At 44.9% G+C, this 15,000-nt stretch overlaps 1 protein-coding gene across 1 annotated transcript in view; it reads right to left on the bottom strand.

Moving 5' to 3' along the window:
* The window catches only part of kif7 (kinesin family member 7), a 30,902-nt gene extending 18,308 nt beyond the window's left edge, over window positions 1–12,594 (bottom strand). Inside the window, exons 1-9 of the mRNA XM_048232184.1 lie at window positions 12,448–12,594; window positions 10,621–11,181; window positions 8,379–8,579; window positions 7,074–7,494; window positions 5,502–5,692; window positions 5,274–5,417; window positions 3,352–3,629; window positions 2,021–2,170; window positions 1–58 (exon numbers count right to left, since the gene is read on the bottom strand). The exon at window positions 1–58 is cut by the window's left edge and continues 98 nt beyond it. Coding sequence (XP_048088141.1) covers window positions 1–58; window positions 2,021–2,170; window positions 3,352–3,629; window positions 5,274–5,417; window positions 5,502–5,692; window positions 7,074–7,494; window positions 8,379–8,579; window positions 10,621–10,954 — 1,777 coding nt within the window. The 5' untranslated portion in view covers window positions 10,955–11,181; window positions 12,448–12,594. The remainder of the gene's footprint in view (window positions 59–2,020; window positions 2,171–3,351; window positions 3,630–5,273; window positions 5,418–5,501; window positions 5,693–7,073; window positions 7,495–8,378; window positions 8,580–10,620; window positions 11,182–12,447) is intronic.
* Window positions 12,595–15,000: the final 2,406 nt, after the last annotated feature.

Genomic DNA, 15,000 nt, shown 5'->3' with positions numbered 1-15,000 from the left:
GTGACAGCAGCCCGTGCAGCTCTCCAATCAGGTCCTGCTGCTCCTGTAGCTTCGCACTCTGATTGGACAACAGCACAAGATGAGGCTCCACCTCTGTGTTCCACTCAGCTGAGCTAAATGCCATTCTCCTACCAATTCCACTCAATGCCTTTAGAAGCTATAGCATCCTAATGAAAGTGGAAGTATGCAGCTAACATCACAAGTTCAATCCCCTGGAAGCAAAGATACTGATGAGAACGTCAGTACAGTAAGACAAAATTATTTAAATGAATTAAATCACAGAGTATGTAATTAATTCGATTACATTTTTTAATCAATTGACAGCCCTAATTAAAATCAAATATATCGGCGCAATGTATGATTTCAAGCCATCTTATTTGCTATTGTGGAGCTATTTTTTCAAACACCTCACAACCGCATATAAACTTCCGCTCAATATTTGAGCCTAAAGCATAGACGGTGGCTCAGTAATATCAACGTGCAATGAGTCTTACAACAGAAATCAATGGGAATTTTCAAAATGCCAAATAAAACACGACAAAAACTTTATTTCGCTACGCTACTTGTTTTGGAACGAACACCACTAACCACTCGGTGAGTTGCACAGTTTTGAAAACAAACGTTAAGGGTTGTTTTAGGACATGTTTGAGCATGTCTGTAGGCAGCCACTCTAACTAGTCAAAGGCGATTCAAAACGAGTCAGAAAAGGACCAGAAAAGGACAGAAAAAGACAGGACCAATCGTCAAAATTTCGGTGTCCACCACTCTAGTTTATCCAAAACAAACCAGAAAAGGGATTCAAAGTGTTACATACCGTAATTTTCCTTTAAGTATGCCCTTCTATTGCGTCATATTTCTCATTCAAATTAGTTGAGCAACGCGAGCGACAAAAAGAAAATAGACACGGGGCACCAGACAAAAGTTCTCTCAAAACGTTGCGTTGCATCATGCTGCATCGCGCTGCTTGTGTCGCTTGCAGCCAGAACACTCCAATTGAAAACAATGGAATTAATTGGATTTTAGGTCACTCCAATGTTATTTAAATTACACTCCAAACTACTGGAAGACAAAATATATCAAGCTATACACACACAGTGCTTATATCAAAATCAGTTTATCCACACTGTTAGGGTAAGGCACACATATGCAAATGGTATTCAACAAAGCCATTTCACACACTGGAGACCAGCAGACTAAAATCACTCAGGCTGCATAGCATTTCAATACAGAAACAAACCCAGACTGCAGTGAGTAACCAAATTCTTTGAGCTTCATTTTTTTAATATCTGCTAAATAGGCCAGTCTGAATTTTCTAATAAAAAGATGACCTATTGTCCTGCCGGTAGTACAGCCCGCGTATTTAGCATAATTGCTGGACTTTGGAGTAATTACTTAAATGGCTATCAATCAGGATTTGACCTTAACTTAAAAAACACACTGCCCATTCAGATGTGAAGGCCAGCATTTAAAGTAATTCACATTGCAGCCTCCATCACTGCCATCTGAAGTCATCCGCACTTTCAGCATGCTGGCGGCCATTAATGAATTTAGCTGGCAAACATTAATGTATCATCATGGAGAACGGGAAAAAATGCTTCTCTTAATGGTGGCTCATTATAGAATTATCTGTACTTCAAGTGGTCCGCTGTCTTTTTTCTAACCCCACTGTCCTAGCTTTCAAAACCACTCTAAAAAATCACCCATCATAGCCTATCTATTTATAAAAAAAAAAAAAAAAAAGAACAGAAAATGGAGAAAAAGACATTTAAAAAAAAATAGGAAATAAATAAATAAATGCATAAATAAAAAGCGGACAGCCTAAAGACTAATGCGCTGATCTGTACAACAACATACAATTACTGATGTCTTCGTTCCTGCATTTGTCTAGCTCTGTGTGTGAGTGCGTGTGTGCCCTTTTCAGTAATAACGGCGGCATTTGCGGGCTGCCACGTGTGCCGCTGATGGGGAGGCGGCCCCACTGATGCGGGTGCTGATGCGGTTGCCACGGCGATGGGCGCACCTGTTGTTTGTACTGCTCCATGGCATCCTCCAGTGCGGACAGGAAGTCCGTGTTCTCCTGCTCCAGCTGCTGCACCTGGGCCTGCAGGGCAGCGATACACTCCTCACGCTCCTGATAACACTCCTCTAATGCTGTCCCGGGCTCCACGTCCTGATACACACACACACACACATGTTATACACAGAGAGTTACACATTCTTCAATCTCCTGGCAACATTCCTCCAACGCCTGCGTGGGCTCCACATCCTAACACACACACTCACACCCACCCACACCCACACACACTCACACAGATACAGAAACAAACACACACACACAAACACACACACACACACACAGTGTTATACACACATAGCAGTGTTTCCCATACATTGACTAATCTGTGGCGGGGCGCCACGAAATAAAAATCGGCCACCACAGATTAATTTTTATTGTTGCCACATAGAAGCATTGCATAGAAGACGTCTGGCTAAATTGCTATTAAATCCGCTTAGCATCGTGATCATGCTGCGCAAATTTGTTCAAAACTGCTGCATTGAAGTGAACCCTGCTAAGGTCTTATCACAACATAGTAGGCTACATTGAAGAGACTAAACTAAGTTAAGTTATGAAATCAAGCAGTATCTCAAAGCTAACATTAGAATACTGTTTGGATGTCGAATTTAGCATGCTTAGCCTACTTACAGCTGCTGGTCAATTTCGTTGAAGGGCTCATTTTATTGACTCTGACACTGAATCTTTGCAAAATCCCGATGTAAATGGAAAACTGTTTTCCAAAATTCAAAAGTCCTTGTCCCAAGGAGTAGTACGAACTTTTATTTTAACTATGTAGAAAACGTTATGAATTGCATCCACACATCAGCAGCCTTTCAACTGTGTTACAATTGCAAGGGTTCCCAAACGCCTTAAAGTGACAGGCACTCAATTAGACCTATATACTACAAGAAGATCTTAATACCCCCCACCCCCGCCCCTTTGTCCAAGTTAGCTACCGCCACAAATCGAATCCAATTCTGTGGGAAACACTGCATAGTTACACACTCCTCACGCTGCTGACAACATTCCTCCAACGCCTGCACAGGCTCCATGTCCTGACACACAAAACAAACACACACAGCGTTATACACACACACACACACACACACAGAGTCCTCACACACACACACACATACCTCTCACACCGCCTACAAAGGCTCCATGTCCTGACACACACACACACACAGTTACACACTCCTCACGCTCCTGAAAGCATTCCTTAAATGCCTCCACAGGCTCCACATCCTGACACACACACACACACACACACACACACACACCTCACAAACACACACCTGGTTCCTGAGGGCGTGTCCTCTGCTCTTCCGGGCGCTGCTGTCTTCGGTAGAGCCGCTGTCAATGCCGCTGTCGGGCCCGGAGGCGGAGCTAAGGCCACTTCGCTCCTCCTCCACCGAGCAGAGCCACGCTCTGATTCGCTGCAACTGGGCAGCACTAAGTCCCGCCTCCCCCTGTAACTCCAGCAGCAGCCGAGCGAGGGTCCGTCCGCACGCCCTGTAGTGGGCTCTCCATCTGCAGGCGGCTGCTAAACCGCCCGACGCCCGACTCCGCCCCTCTGGGGGGGTGGCCGGCCGGAGCGCTCACGTTCAGACCGTGCCACAATGATGCGCGTCTCGGAGCGGTGCCGCGTCTCCAGGGCCCGACGAAGCGCTCGGATCTGGTGCTCCAAGCCCTCGACGCGGCCTGGCTCGTTGGGTCTGGCTGACAGTGGGGTCCGTTCTGAATGCATTGCTTGGCGCGCTTGAAGCTGAGCGTGGCGTGTTGAGGCTCGGCCGAACCCGAAGACGGACTGATGCAGTCACATCAGTGTCTTTGGCTGTTCCCCAGGAGTCCTTCGGATCCTTAGGGCAGCCCGGAGAGGGGAGAAAGGAGGATAGAGGGAAGGAGAGGAGGAGGAGAAGAGAAGAGGAGAGGAGAAGGAGAGGATAAGGAGAGGGAAGGAGAGCAGGTGGAGGAGAGGAGGAGGAGAGGTGAGGAGAGAGGAGGAGAGCAGGTGGAGGAGAGGAGGAGAGGTGAGGAGAGAGGAGGTGAGCAGGTGGAGGAGAGGAGGAGAGGAGAGCAGGAGGAGGAGAGGAGGAGGAGAGAGAGAGTGGAGGAGGAGAGGTGAGGAGAGAGGAGGAGAGCAGGTGGAGGAGAGGAGGAGAGGTGAGGAGAGAGGAGGAGAGGAGGTGGAGGAGAGGAGGAGGTGAGGAGAGAGGAGGAGAGGAGGTGGAGGAGAGGAGGAGGAGAGGAGAGGGGAGGAGAGGAGGGGTAAGGAGAGATGAAAGGGAAAGGAAGAAGAGGGAGGAAAAGTGAGAAGAGTAGAGAGGAGAGGAGGAGAAGGAAGGAAATGAGTAGAGGGGAGGAAAGAAGAGAGGAGAAGAGAGGAAAGGAGAGGAGAGGAGGAGAAGGGAAGGGAAATGAGTAGAGGGAGGAAAAGAGGAGAAGAGGGAAAGGAGAGGAGAGGAGGAGAGGGATCGGAGAGGAGAGGGAGGAGAAGGAAGGGAAATGAGTAGAGGGAGGAAAAGAGGAGAGGGAGAAGAGAGGAAAGGAGAGGAGAGGAGGAGAAGGAAGGAAATGAGTAGAGGGGAGGAAAGAGGGAGAGGACAGAGCAGAAAACAGCAGATCTTAATAGCGGATCAAACTAAAACAAAAATCTGCTTCTAATTCTACTACCACTAGCACTACAATGCAGGGAAATTAGATGAATTGATGTGTAAAAACACTCAAGTAAACAGTGGTGTAAAAAACAAATCTACAATCATAACAAATCAGTGTTATTGTATTCCAAGAAAAATAAAAATAACATAGTGATGAGGTTAACAACCATAAAGAAACATTGAATGTCAGGACAGGACATAATTAAATCTCTCTCCCTCTCTCTCTCTCTCTCTCTTGCTCTCTCTCTCTCTCTCACACACACACATACCTCTCACACCGCTTTCTACAAAGGCTCCATGTCCTGACACACACACACACATTGTTACACACTCCTCACGCCCCTGAAAGCATTCCCAAATGTTCTCCACACAGGCTCCACATCCTGACACACACACACACACACACACACACACACACACTCACAAACACACACCTGGTTCCTGAGGGCGTGTCCTCTGCTCTTCCGGGCCAAGTTGTTCCTCGTAGAGCCGCTGTCAATGCCGCTGTCGGGCCCGAGGCGAGTTAGGTTACTTCGCCTTCCTCCACCGAGCAGAGCCACGCCTGATTCGCAACTGGGCAGCACTAAGTCCCGCCTCCCCCTGTAACTCCAGCAGCAGCCGATAGGCCGAGTCCGTGCACGTCCTGTAGTGGGCGCTCTCCATCTGCAGATTTGCTAAACTCCCGGACGCCTCGACTCCGGCCTCTGGGGGTGGCCGCCGAGCGCCACGCTCAGACTGTAGCACATGTGCTGCCTCGAGCGGTGCCAAGCCTCAGGGTCTCCCTAAGCCGATCTGGTGCTCCAAGCCCTCGACGCGGCCTGGCTCGTTGGCCTGGTTGACCGCGGGTCTGCCCTGATGTTTATGGCGGGCTGGGCATGAAGGAGCGGAGCTTGAGGCCTCGCCGAACTGAAGAAATACTGGACTGATGGCATGATCATCAGTGTCTTGGCGTTGCCCCCCGAGGGAGTCCTTCAGGATCCTTAGGGCAGCGGAGGGGAGAAAGGAGGATAGAGGGAAGGAGAGGAGGAGGAGAAGAGAAGAGGAGAGGAGAAGGAGAGGATAAGGAGAGGGAAGGAGAGCAGGTGGAGGAGAGGAGGAGGAGAGGTGAGGAGAGAGGAGGAGAGCAGGTGGAGGAGAGGAGGAGAGGTGAGGAGAGAGGAGGTGAGCAGGTGGAGGAGAGGAGGAGAGGAGAGCAGGAGGAGGAGAGGAGGAGGAGAGGAGAGAGTGGAGGAGAGGTGAGGAGAGAGGAGGAGAGCAGGTGGAGGAGAGGAGGAGAGGAGGAGAGGAGGAGAGGAGGAGGAGGAGGAGAGGAGGAGGAGAGGAGGAGAGGAGGTGGAGGAGAGGAGGAGGAGAGGAGAGGGGAGGAGAGGAGGGGTAAGGAGAGATGAAAGGGAAAGGAAGAAGAGGGAGGAAAAGTGAGAAGAGTAGAGAGGAGAGGAGGAGAAGGAAGGAAATGAGTAGAGGGGAGGAAAGAAGAGAGGAGAAGAGAGGAAAGGAGAGGAGAGGAGGAGAAGGAAGGAAATGAGTAGAGGGGAGGAAAGAGGAGAAGAGAGGAAAGGAGAGGAGAGGAGGAGAGGATCGGAGAGGAGAGGAGGAGAAGGAAGGAAATGAGTAGAGGGGAGGAAAGAGGAGAGGAGAAGAGAGGAAAGGAGAGGAGAGGAGGAGAAGGAAGGAAATGAGTAGAGGGGAGGAAAGAGGAGAGGACAGAGCAGAAAACAGCAGATCTTAATAGCGGATCAAATCCAAAACAAAATCTGCTTCACTTCTACTACCACTAGCACTACAATGCAGGGAAATTAGATGAATTGATGTGTAAAAACACTCAAGTAAACAGTGGTGTAAAAAAACAAATCTACAATCATAACAAATCAGTGTTATTGTATTCAAGAAAATAAAAATAACATAGTGATGAGGTTAACAACCATAAAGAAACATTGAATGTCAGGACAGGACATAATTAAATCTCTCTCTCTCTCTTGCTCTCTCTCTCTCTCTCACACACACACACATCCTACAACACAATCAGGTTGATTAAAATTAGCCACCACTTATAGTCCTATCTACTTAACAACAGATAATAAATGTTTCACTACAATTAGGACCAATATCTAGTTTTTGAAAAAAACTAATATGCTTCTGGATTTACAAACAACAAAAATCTAAATTGTGTTTCCATTTATTCTACACATCATGCTAAATTCAAGCTTTTTATTTTGTCCATTTATAATTGTATGGAGCATTAAAAAAATTAAAAACATGTATCGCCTACAACAAAGCAGCACAACAAAGGCAAATATCAATACAACTCTGTTCCTTCAGAATTACTGTCTAGCAAATAGACTGTATATAGAACTATATACCTGGTGATTTTGGAGTCGCGGTAGGGGATGTGCGTGCCCCTCCTCTTGGGGTCCCCCAGCGCCCCGATGACGTTGCCCAGTGCCAGCAGGCCACTGTTGATCTGGATGCTCTCCTTGAGCCGCTCGCCGCTGTTGCCCGTCTTCAGGATGCGCTCCGATCCCGCCAGGTCCACAAAGTGGAACTTGGACGAGAGGAGGTGGTGGGGGGGGCTGGACCTGACCCCCGTGGCCGGACCCCCCCTGCCGGACCCCCCCGGGCCCCCTCGTCGCTGCTCCAGCTGGACGGTGAAGATGGTGTGGGAGCGGCTGGACTTGGGGTTCATCTGGGTGGCCCCGGTGTGCCGCGCGGTGTTACCACTGTCCAGCAGGCTCAGCACCTCGTCCAGACACTCCACTTCGCTCTCCTTGACGCCGCATAACACTGAAGGTACACACACACACACATATGAACGTGCGCACATACACACGCACACACACACACACACGTAAACATATCAAGAGTGTACAACCATTCCCACATATATCTTACAGTCAACTATTTAGACACAGATATGTGTAAATACATCATATCACATCACACACACACACACACACACGCACAAGCACACACGCACACACGCACACACACACACCACGTGTGTCTCTCTCCCATGTAAGTGTCGCCCCCTCTGACAACCCCTGAATCACATTTGTCAGCTGCCATTATTGGTGGCGTGAGCGCGGGGCAAAATCAGCCCTATATTTAGCTGTGGATGGTTGGCTCTGTCGTCAACAGGTTTCTCACCGCCGTGACTAACGCCAGTGGTTGTCACTCACAAGAGACCGGCCTGCCCACTGAACATGTGCTCCGGCAGCTGCCTTCCATCATCCTAACTCGCCAATCACCCTTAATCATAGGACACCCACACACACACACACACACACAAACACACAAACACACACACACACACACACACACACACACACACACACACACACACACACACACACACACACACACACACACAAACACACACACACAAGGAGACACCCAAAGTCCTCTTTCAGTCTAAGATCTTTAAATCACAGCAACTTAACAATGGGAGCATTTTAACAATAGGAGCATTTTAAGCACACACAAGTAGCTGAACTTTGCCTCAGTAGAACCACTCCTAGAGCAAGATGCAAAACAACACTAAGACCATGGGGTCGATATTTAGGTAGTGGATCTTCATGTGTCCTACTAAATACAAGTGGGTAAATGGGGGGAACACACACAAAACGAGATACAAAAATAACATCAGGGTGTGTGTGTGTATGTCTGACCAATGTTTCCCTTGTCGTCCTCGCGGATGTGGATGTCCTTGCTGGGTGTCTCGACCTCCAGAAGGTCCCTGAACACTTCCTTGTAGACCTCCAGGTAGGAGATGCGCACCGAGAAGTAGTTCAGGTCGTTCTCGTCCAGCAGCTTGAAGATCTCGGCCACCGCCCGGGGGATGATGCCCTGCTCCTCGTCCCTGTATGCTGCTGAGAGGCCAGAGGTCAAAGGTCAGATAGATAGATAGATAGATAGATAGATAGATAGATAGATAGATAGATAGATAGATACTGTATTGGCCGTTAAAGAAATACAGGCATCCAGTAGTTTACACAACATACAAAAACAAGAAAAACTCGCAGTAAAGTAAGTACAATAAGTAGATGGGTTCAGACAAGTATTTTGAATTATTGAGCTACTGTAACACTGTACACTTGATGGCCCAAAGTTGAGAAAGAGGTGGCTGCAGATTCATTAGGCTGGTTAGCTTCCTGCCCATTACTGTGTAGAAAAAGGGTGCATGCAGACAATGTTGCTTTGCTTTGCTAAAGGATTCAGATAGTTGGCTAACAGTCCTCTCTGCACCTCACTAGCAAGTGGCGATTTTTATTTGCCATTTCTACACACACAGACAAGTACGGTACATAGGTTTTTTGTGCAAAGCTCAAAATTAGAATTGATTTAGATTAAGTGTTAGTATAATTTGTATTTTTGTAATTTGTATTTTAGTATATTTTTATATATTGTAATAAGTGTTAGTATAATTTGTATTTTAGTATATTTAGCATATTCTTTATCTTCTACTGTCCTTACTGCTTAGTTGTGTTTTTATATTATATACTTTAATTACTCTTTCTGCTGTTAAAGGAACCATATGTAAGAAATGTATTTCAATTAATCATAAAATGGCCCTGAAATGTCACTAGACATTAAGAAATCATGTTAATTTCAAATACTTATATCACTGACAACAGTAGTCCAGCCAGGATATTGTCATTTAAAAAGTGAAGTTGCAGCCCTCAACCAATGTTGATGTTGTGTTTTGTCATGTCATGTTGTGTTTTGCCTGATGCCACCCTCCACCTATCTACTAATCAATGGGGTCAGTAGTGTTTCGCATCGGGTTGGCAACCTTGAGTCAGGGGGGAGGGGGAGGGGATACACCGCTCTACAGTAATTTGAAAGTGATTGCAGTACCAGTTTTGCCCACAATCTTACATATGGTTCCTTTAAAGAATGTGTTTGTGTTGTATGTATGCTGCTGCTGAGACCTTGAATTTCCCCTGGGGATCAATAAAGTATCTATCTATCTATCTATCTATCTATCTATCTAAAAGTTCAATATTTAGAGAAGGGATTGAAGTGAGTAATAAATAGAGAATAAATATAAGTATATGAGAGAAAAGTCAATTTCACATTTGAGAATATTGCTGTGTTGGTTCAGGTGACATACTTATTGCCTGGCGGTGGCTGGATAAAACTATTAAAAAAGCATGCTCTGTCTAAATTTCTAAGAAGAGAATAGCAGTCATTAGCTTAGCATTCAGATGCTTGGCTTGCTGTCCTACAAGAAACCCATGATACTAGTGCTGAGTTATGAGGATCATCTAGCAAACACAAACTTTTGATTGAAAATGGCTGGCTAGCTGCTCTTCCCTGGCCCTCAACAGGAGTGTGCAATGCTGTTGGTATTAGCTGGAAATTCAGATGGCGGGCTGGCTCGCCAGCTACCCTCCCTGAACTGGACCCTGCTAGCGACGGCAGCTGAGAGGTGGGAGGTGAGGATGGCATAGCTGACGTGTGACTCTACAGAAGGCCTGGCTCTTCTCACACGCGCACACACACACACACACACACACACACACACACACACACACACACACACACACACACACACGCACAAACACACAAGGACTCCTCATGGGGTATTTCTAAATTCATGAATTTGGATTTCCAGTGGGTTGCGATGGAGGAAACACACATTCTGGTTCGTGGGAGGCAGACAAGAGACATTTATGAGTCCGAAATCAAGGCAAGGGAGACAGCAACAGAGAGAGCAGGAAAGAGGCATAAAGAGAAGGGAAATGAAACGGAGAGACTCCCATGAGAAAAGAGTTCAGAGGATCACTGAGTCGCGTAAAGTAGACTAGGACCATAAAATAGAGTTGAGTAGAACAGCGTAGAATATAGTTGTGATAAGTAGAAGAAAGGAGTGAAGTAGAGAAGAGTAGATATATTATAGACTCTCACAGATGTTGGCTTCTCCGATAGTGTAGGTCTTGCCCGAGCTGGTCTGCCCGTAGGCAAACACGGTGGCGTTGAAGCCCTGCAGGAATGCCTCCACCAGGGGCTGGACGCACGCCTCGTAGACCTCCTCCTGCCCGCTGGCCTCCTGGAACAGGAAGTCACACAGAAAGTGGCGGCTGTGTCCGAGGGTGATGCGGCGGGCGGCGGGATCGGCACTGATGCAGCTTTTGTGACCGCGCAGCAGCTCTTTGGGCAGCAGGGGGCGCACTCTCACCGCCACCTGCACAGGAGACTCCTCCGCCCCTCCACGCCCAGAGCCTGGTACCTTAGGAGACATGGCAGCTGCAGGGCAAACGTTCACGTACCAGTGTATGTGTGTCTAAAGGCTCTGTGTGTGTGTGTGTGTGTGTGTACGTGTGTGTGTGTGTACTCGTCCAGCTGGGACACACACACACGTGGTTTTACAGGTTCTGCCCCTCTACCTGGCCCTCTCGGCCTCCTTGGTGTGGCATAAATGCATGATAGCTCTGTGATGGGGCTGACGCAACAGTCATTGCTGTGCCCCTGCAACATGAAAAGAAAAAAAACAAGTCTGTGTAAACATGTGGCATAGCACAGACAAGGAGACCATGCACAACTTTTCAAATGTCACAACAAGCCATTGAAAAAAGCACCAAGAAGAAACTTGAAAGAAATAGTAAGGTGTGAAAAAAACATTACATAATCCTTTGATCCTTTTTTTTCACCTTATTTGAATTGATTTTATATTTAAAAAATATGAAATTTCACTGAGGGAAAAGAAATACCTTACAGAGCTGCAAAATAATAGTTGAATGTCTGTCCACGTTGTAAAGTGAAAATAAAACAGTAACTCTGCCTGGTGGAGATGCATTTGACTTTTCAGCTTGCTGTCCTAAGTAAATGTTTTATATGCATCATCATTTCGATATGTCAGTATTAATAACACTTTGGTCTCTTTGTTAGATCTCAGGACTGCTTAAATTAGGAAGGATCTGCATTTGTCGTAGTTTCTCCGAACACACTGCGAAGCGAAAAACACGCCCGAAATGCCCGTGAGCACAACCTCAGTTCTACATCATAGCCTATAGGTTAAGTAACTCAACTTTGAGTGTTTTAGTTTTAGTAACGATGTCTATATTCACAGTTAGATTATTTTCATTAAATTAGTCTACATCTGTTAAAGGAAAACGCAGGGGAAAGGCGAAAGGTTGGCCCGAGTTAATTGTTACCGCCGCTATGAGCACACATTATATTGAGAGCATTTCGGGGTCTGAGAGTCGGGTTCAAGTGTTAAACCAAATCGAACTGGCGTATGACTTTAATTTGCATGTTATATGCAATAGTGTATATAGTTCCATAATTTCTTCTGACGAAATGTAGGCTACTTTGTATCAAGTGAAAGAGTAGTACCCATACCGCATTGTTTTGAAGTTGCTTGGTTAGCCACCCATTAGCATTGTGTGCTAAGCTACCTATCTAGTAACTTTTGCATCAACTTTCTATGGACATGCTAGCGATAGTTGCTGTATCCCCAGAATCCGTTAGCAAAAGTAACTGTGTGCACAATTTAACTGTTACACTTGATGGGTGGATTCTGCTTTCCTTGGGAAATAAAATGAAAATATTTTTTGGGTGATAACATGCATGAAAGCAAACTGCGATGCATGGAAAATTTATTTGCATGTTTTCTACTTAGCCACGGAGGCTATCCTAGTTGTGCTAACTAAATAATAAAATAGAAAATGTGCCAAATAACGTTAACGTTAATGCTTATTTTGTTATCATTTCATGTTTCCCCCACATACATACCTCCAACCGGTCTCCTAAAACAATGCAAATCGTGATTCAAACGATATGCTTTTCTCCAAGCGATGGGGAGCTTTTCAAACTTTTGTAACTGCTGTTTCCGACTTCATCTGCAGCCCCAAGGTAGGAGGGCACATCCTCAATCCAGCTGCGAGATTCCCCACAAGGAGGATGCAGTGATGTCATTGCAAGGCTTCCCAGGCTTCTTGGCCTCACCGCAAATCAATGAATATCCCATCGTTCATCAAACATGTGGAGGAAAAGCTTTTAAAACCCCAGTCTGGCCAACTGATTTTAATTTAAAAATTAAAAATGTGTCCCTGACTGTGTAATTAATTTGGACATTTTCCTTCTAGCCTATATGGTCTTAGAAAATAAATAAATAAATGCTTACATAATAACTAATAAACTCTAGTATGCATGAATAATGACATAGTAGCGTAGGACAAGGAGATAATTATCTAAGCCTGCTAGGTTACAACATCCCTGTAGGCTATCAAATGAGTCATTTCAATTAATGTAGACCAAATGAGCCTGTAGGGTAGCCTAAGATATCAATGTTTCACCTAATTTGATCAATAGCAAATTATCTTTAGGGCACTGAAGTAGGCTTAATTGTTATGATGCATCATTTGATACCAAACCTTTATGACAAAATCAAGACCATAATGATAATTTTCTAACAGGCTTCAAGGTGAAATTTTGTGTCATGAATTGGCATATCCACCTGTCACAGGGCTGTCAGTAGCCTAGACCATATATGTGTGTGAGTGTGTGTGAGAAAAAGAGAGGGAGATAAAAAGAGAGAGAGAGATAGGGAGAGAGAGAGTGTGTGTTTGTGTGTTTGTGAAGACCAGGCCTGATGAAGATGCAGAAGACCAGGGACCAAATAGCGGGAGACAGACACAGACAGCAAGAGGGTGCTGGAAATGGCAAAGCTACATAAAGCCTCTGTTATTGAATTTGGTTCAACTGCTAAGCCGCTACGTTGGAATAAAATGCTGTTTCCTATATAGGGTTTAAAAACAGCATTCTGTGTGAAGGGGAAGATCATTTACTTTATTTGAAATCTTAAGACATAAGATATGCCAGCGTATATATCAATGTAGAAAACTACATCGCTACAATATTTATGAAACCATGACATTTCAAAATAGCATATTCTTTATCTTATCATTATTAACATATATATTACACATCACATATACATATACTTATTGAAAATCACACCACACAGAGGACAGTAGAACATTTTGTGTGTTTAATAATAGATTTATTTGCAATATTAAAAAAAGAAAAAAAACATATACACACCATCTTGGTATTACATTTTTATATATTATGCTTCATTTTAATTTAAATTACCAAAAAAGTCATGATATTAAAGCATATGGATTAAGGACCTCAGTCTTATTTCCCCAGAGTCACATAAAATAGGTAGATAGATAGATAGATAGATATATAGATAGATAGATAGATAGATAGATATTTACGTATAGGAGACAGATGGATAATATTAAGCTATTATTATTGTTATAGCTTAATATAGCTTAATATTTTTGTTGTTTTAACTGTTTAATATGATCTCAATTATGCATGATCTTGAAGGTTGCTTTCATGAAAGTGCCTGCTGTGCTCGATGAATATACATGTAGAGGCTAAGTCAGAGCATGAGAGTGTAAGAGATCGGATTCGCCGCAGGGCCCAGGTCACTGAGGCAGACTGAGACTTGTTGTCAGTTTACAGATGAACAACAAAATCACTAGTCTTCCACAGCGGCACAAGCTTACTCAGGCATCAGGCATCTGGCAGCACAGCCAGAGGCCAAGGTTGCTAACAGCATCAGGCGGTCACCACTGACACATCCGTATTAATGCAGTGCAAATGCAAATCAACAAGTGGTCAGATGGTGCATGACGACCGAATGCATGCTATGTTGGCTTTGGTGTGGTTTTTTTGAGAATTTAAACGTACTAATGACCTTTTTAGAGGAAAGCAGATACATTATATTAGTATAACTATACAATTCAGTTATAAAAAATGATGTGTTATTATAGGTGTTATTAAACATGAATGTAAGCACAGGTGGCAAACAGTGCATGTGTTTCCTTGGGGGAGGGTAAATGCAATTGATTGCTTTGCACAGCAGAGAGAATGTTGTTATGGTATCCACTGTATATTCTCTATACCTCAAGGTTCCTCCAGTGTGAAGAACAATACTGCAATGTGTACACAGCGGAACACTATTGATGCTTCAGTGATTCTGAGACAGAAAAGCATTCATGAAAACATCCGCAATCTGACACACCATTGTGAAAAAAAAAAACTTTTCTTCTGGAAATACCAGATGAAACTGGTTTGTGTAGAACAAGTAACACAACTAACACCAGTGAAAGCTCTTCTATGACATTTCTGAGCCCTAGTAACTAATATGATTTAAAACCTATCCTAAATGCATTGACATGACTGCTGTCTGCTGTTTATGGATTTACCTAGTGAGGCAAAATGCAGCTCAGGGGGGTGTTGTGCAAGAATAATTCAGAAAGATTGTCACCC

Source organism: Alosa alosa, chromosome 21 (assembly GCF_017589495.1).
Source record: "Alosa alosa isolate M-15738 ecotype Scorff River chromosome 21, AALO_Geno_1.1, whole genome shotgun sequence".
Lineage (NCBI taxonomy): Eukaryota > Metazoa > Chordata > Actinopteri > Clupeiformes > Clupeidae > Alosa > Alosa alosa.
This window is presented reverse-complemented; position numbering and strand designations above follow the sequence as displayed.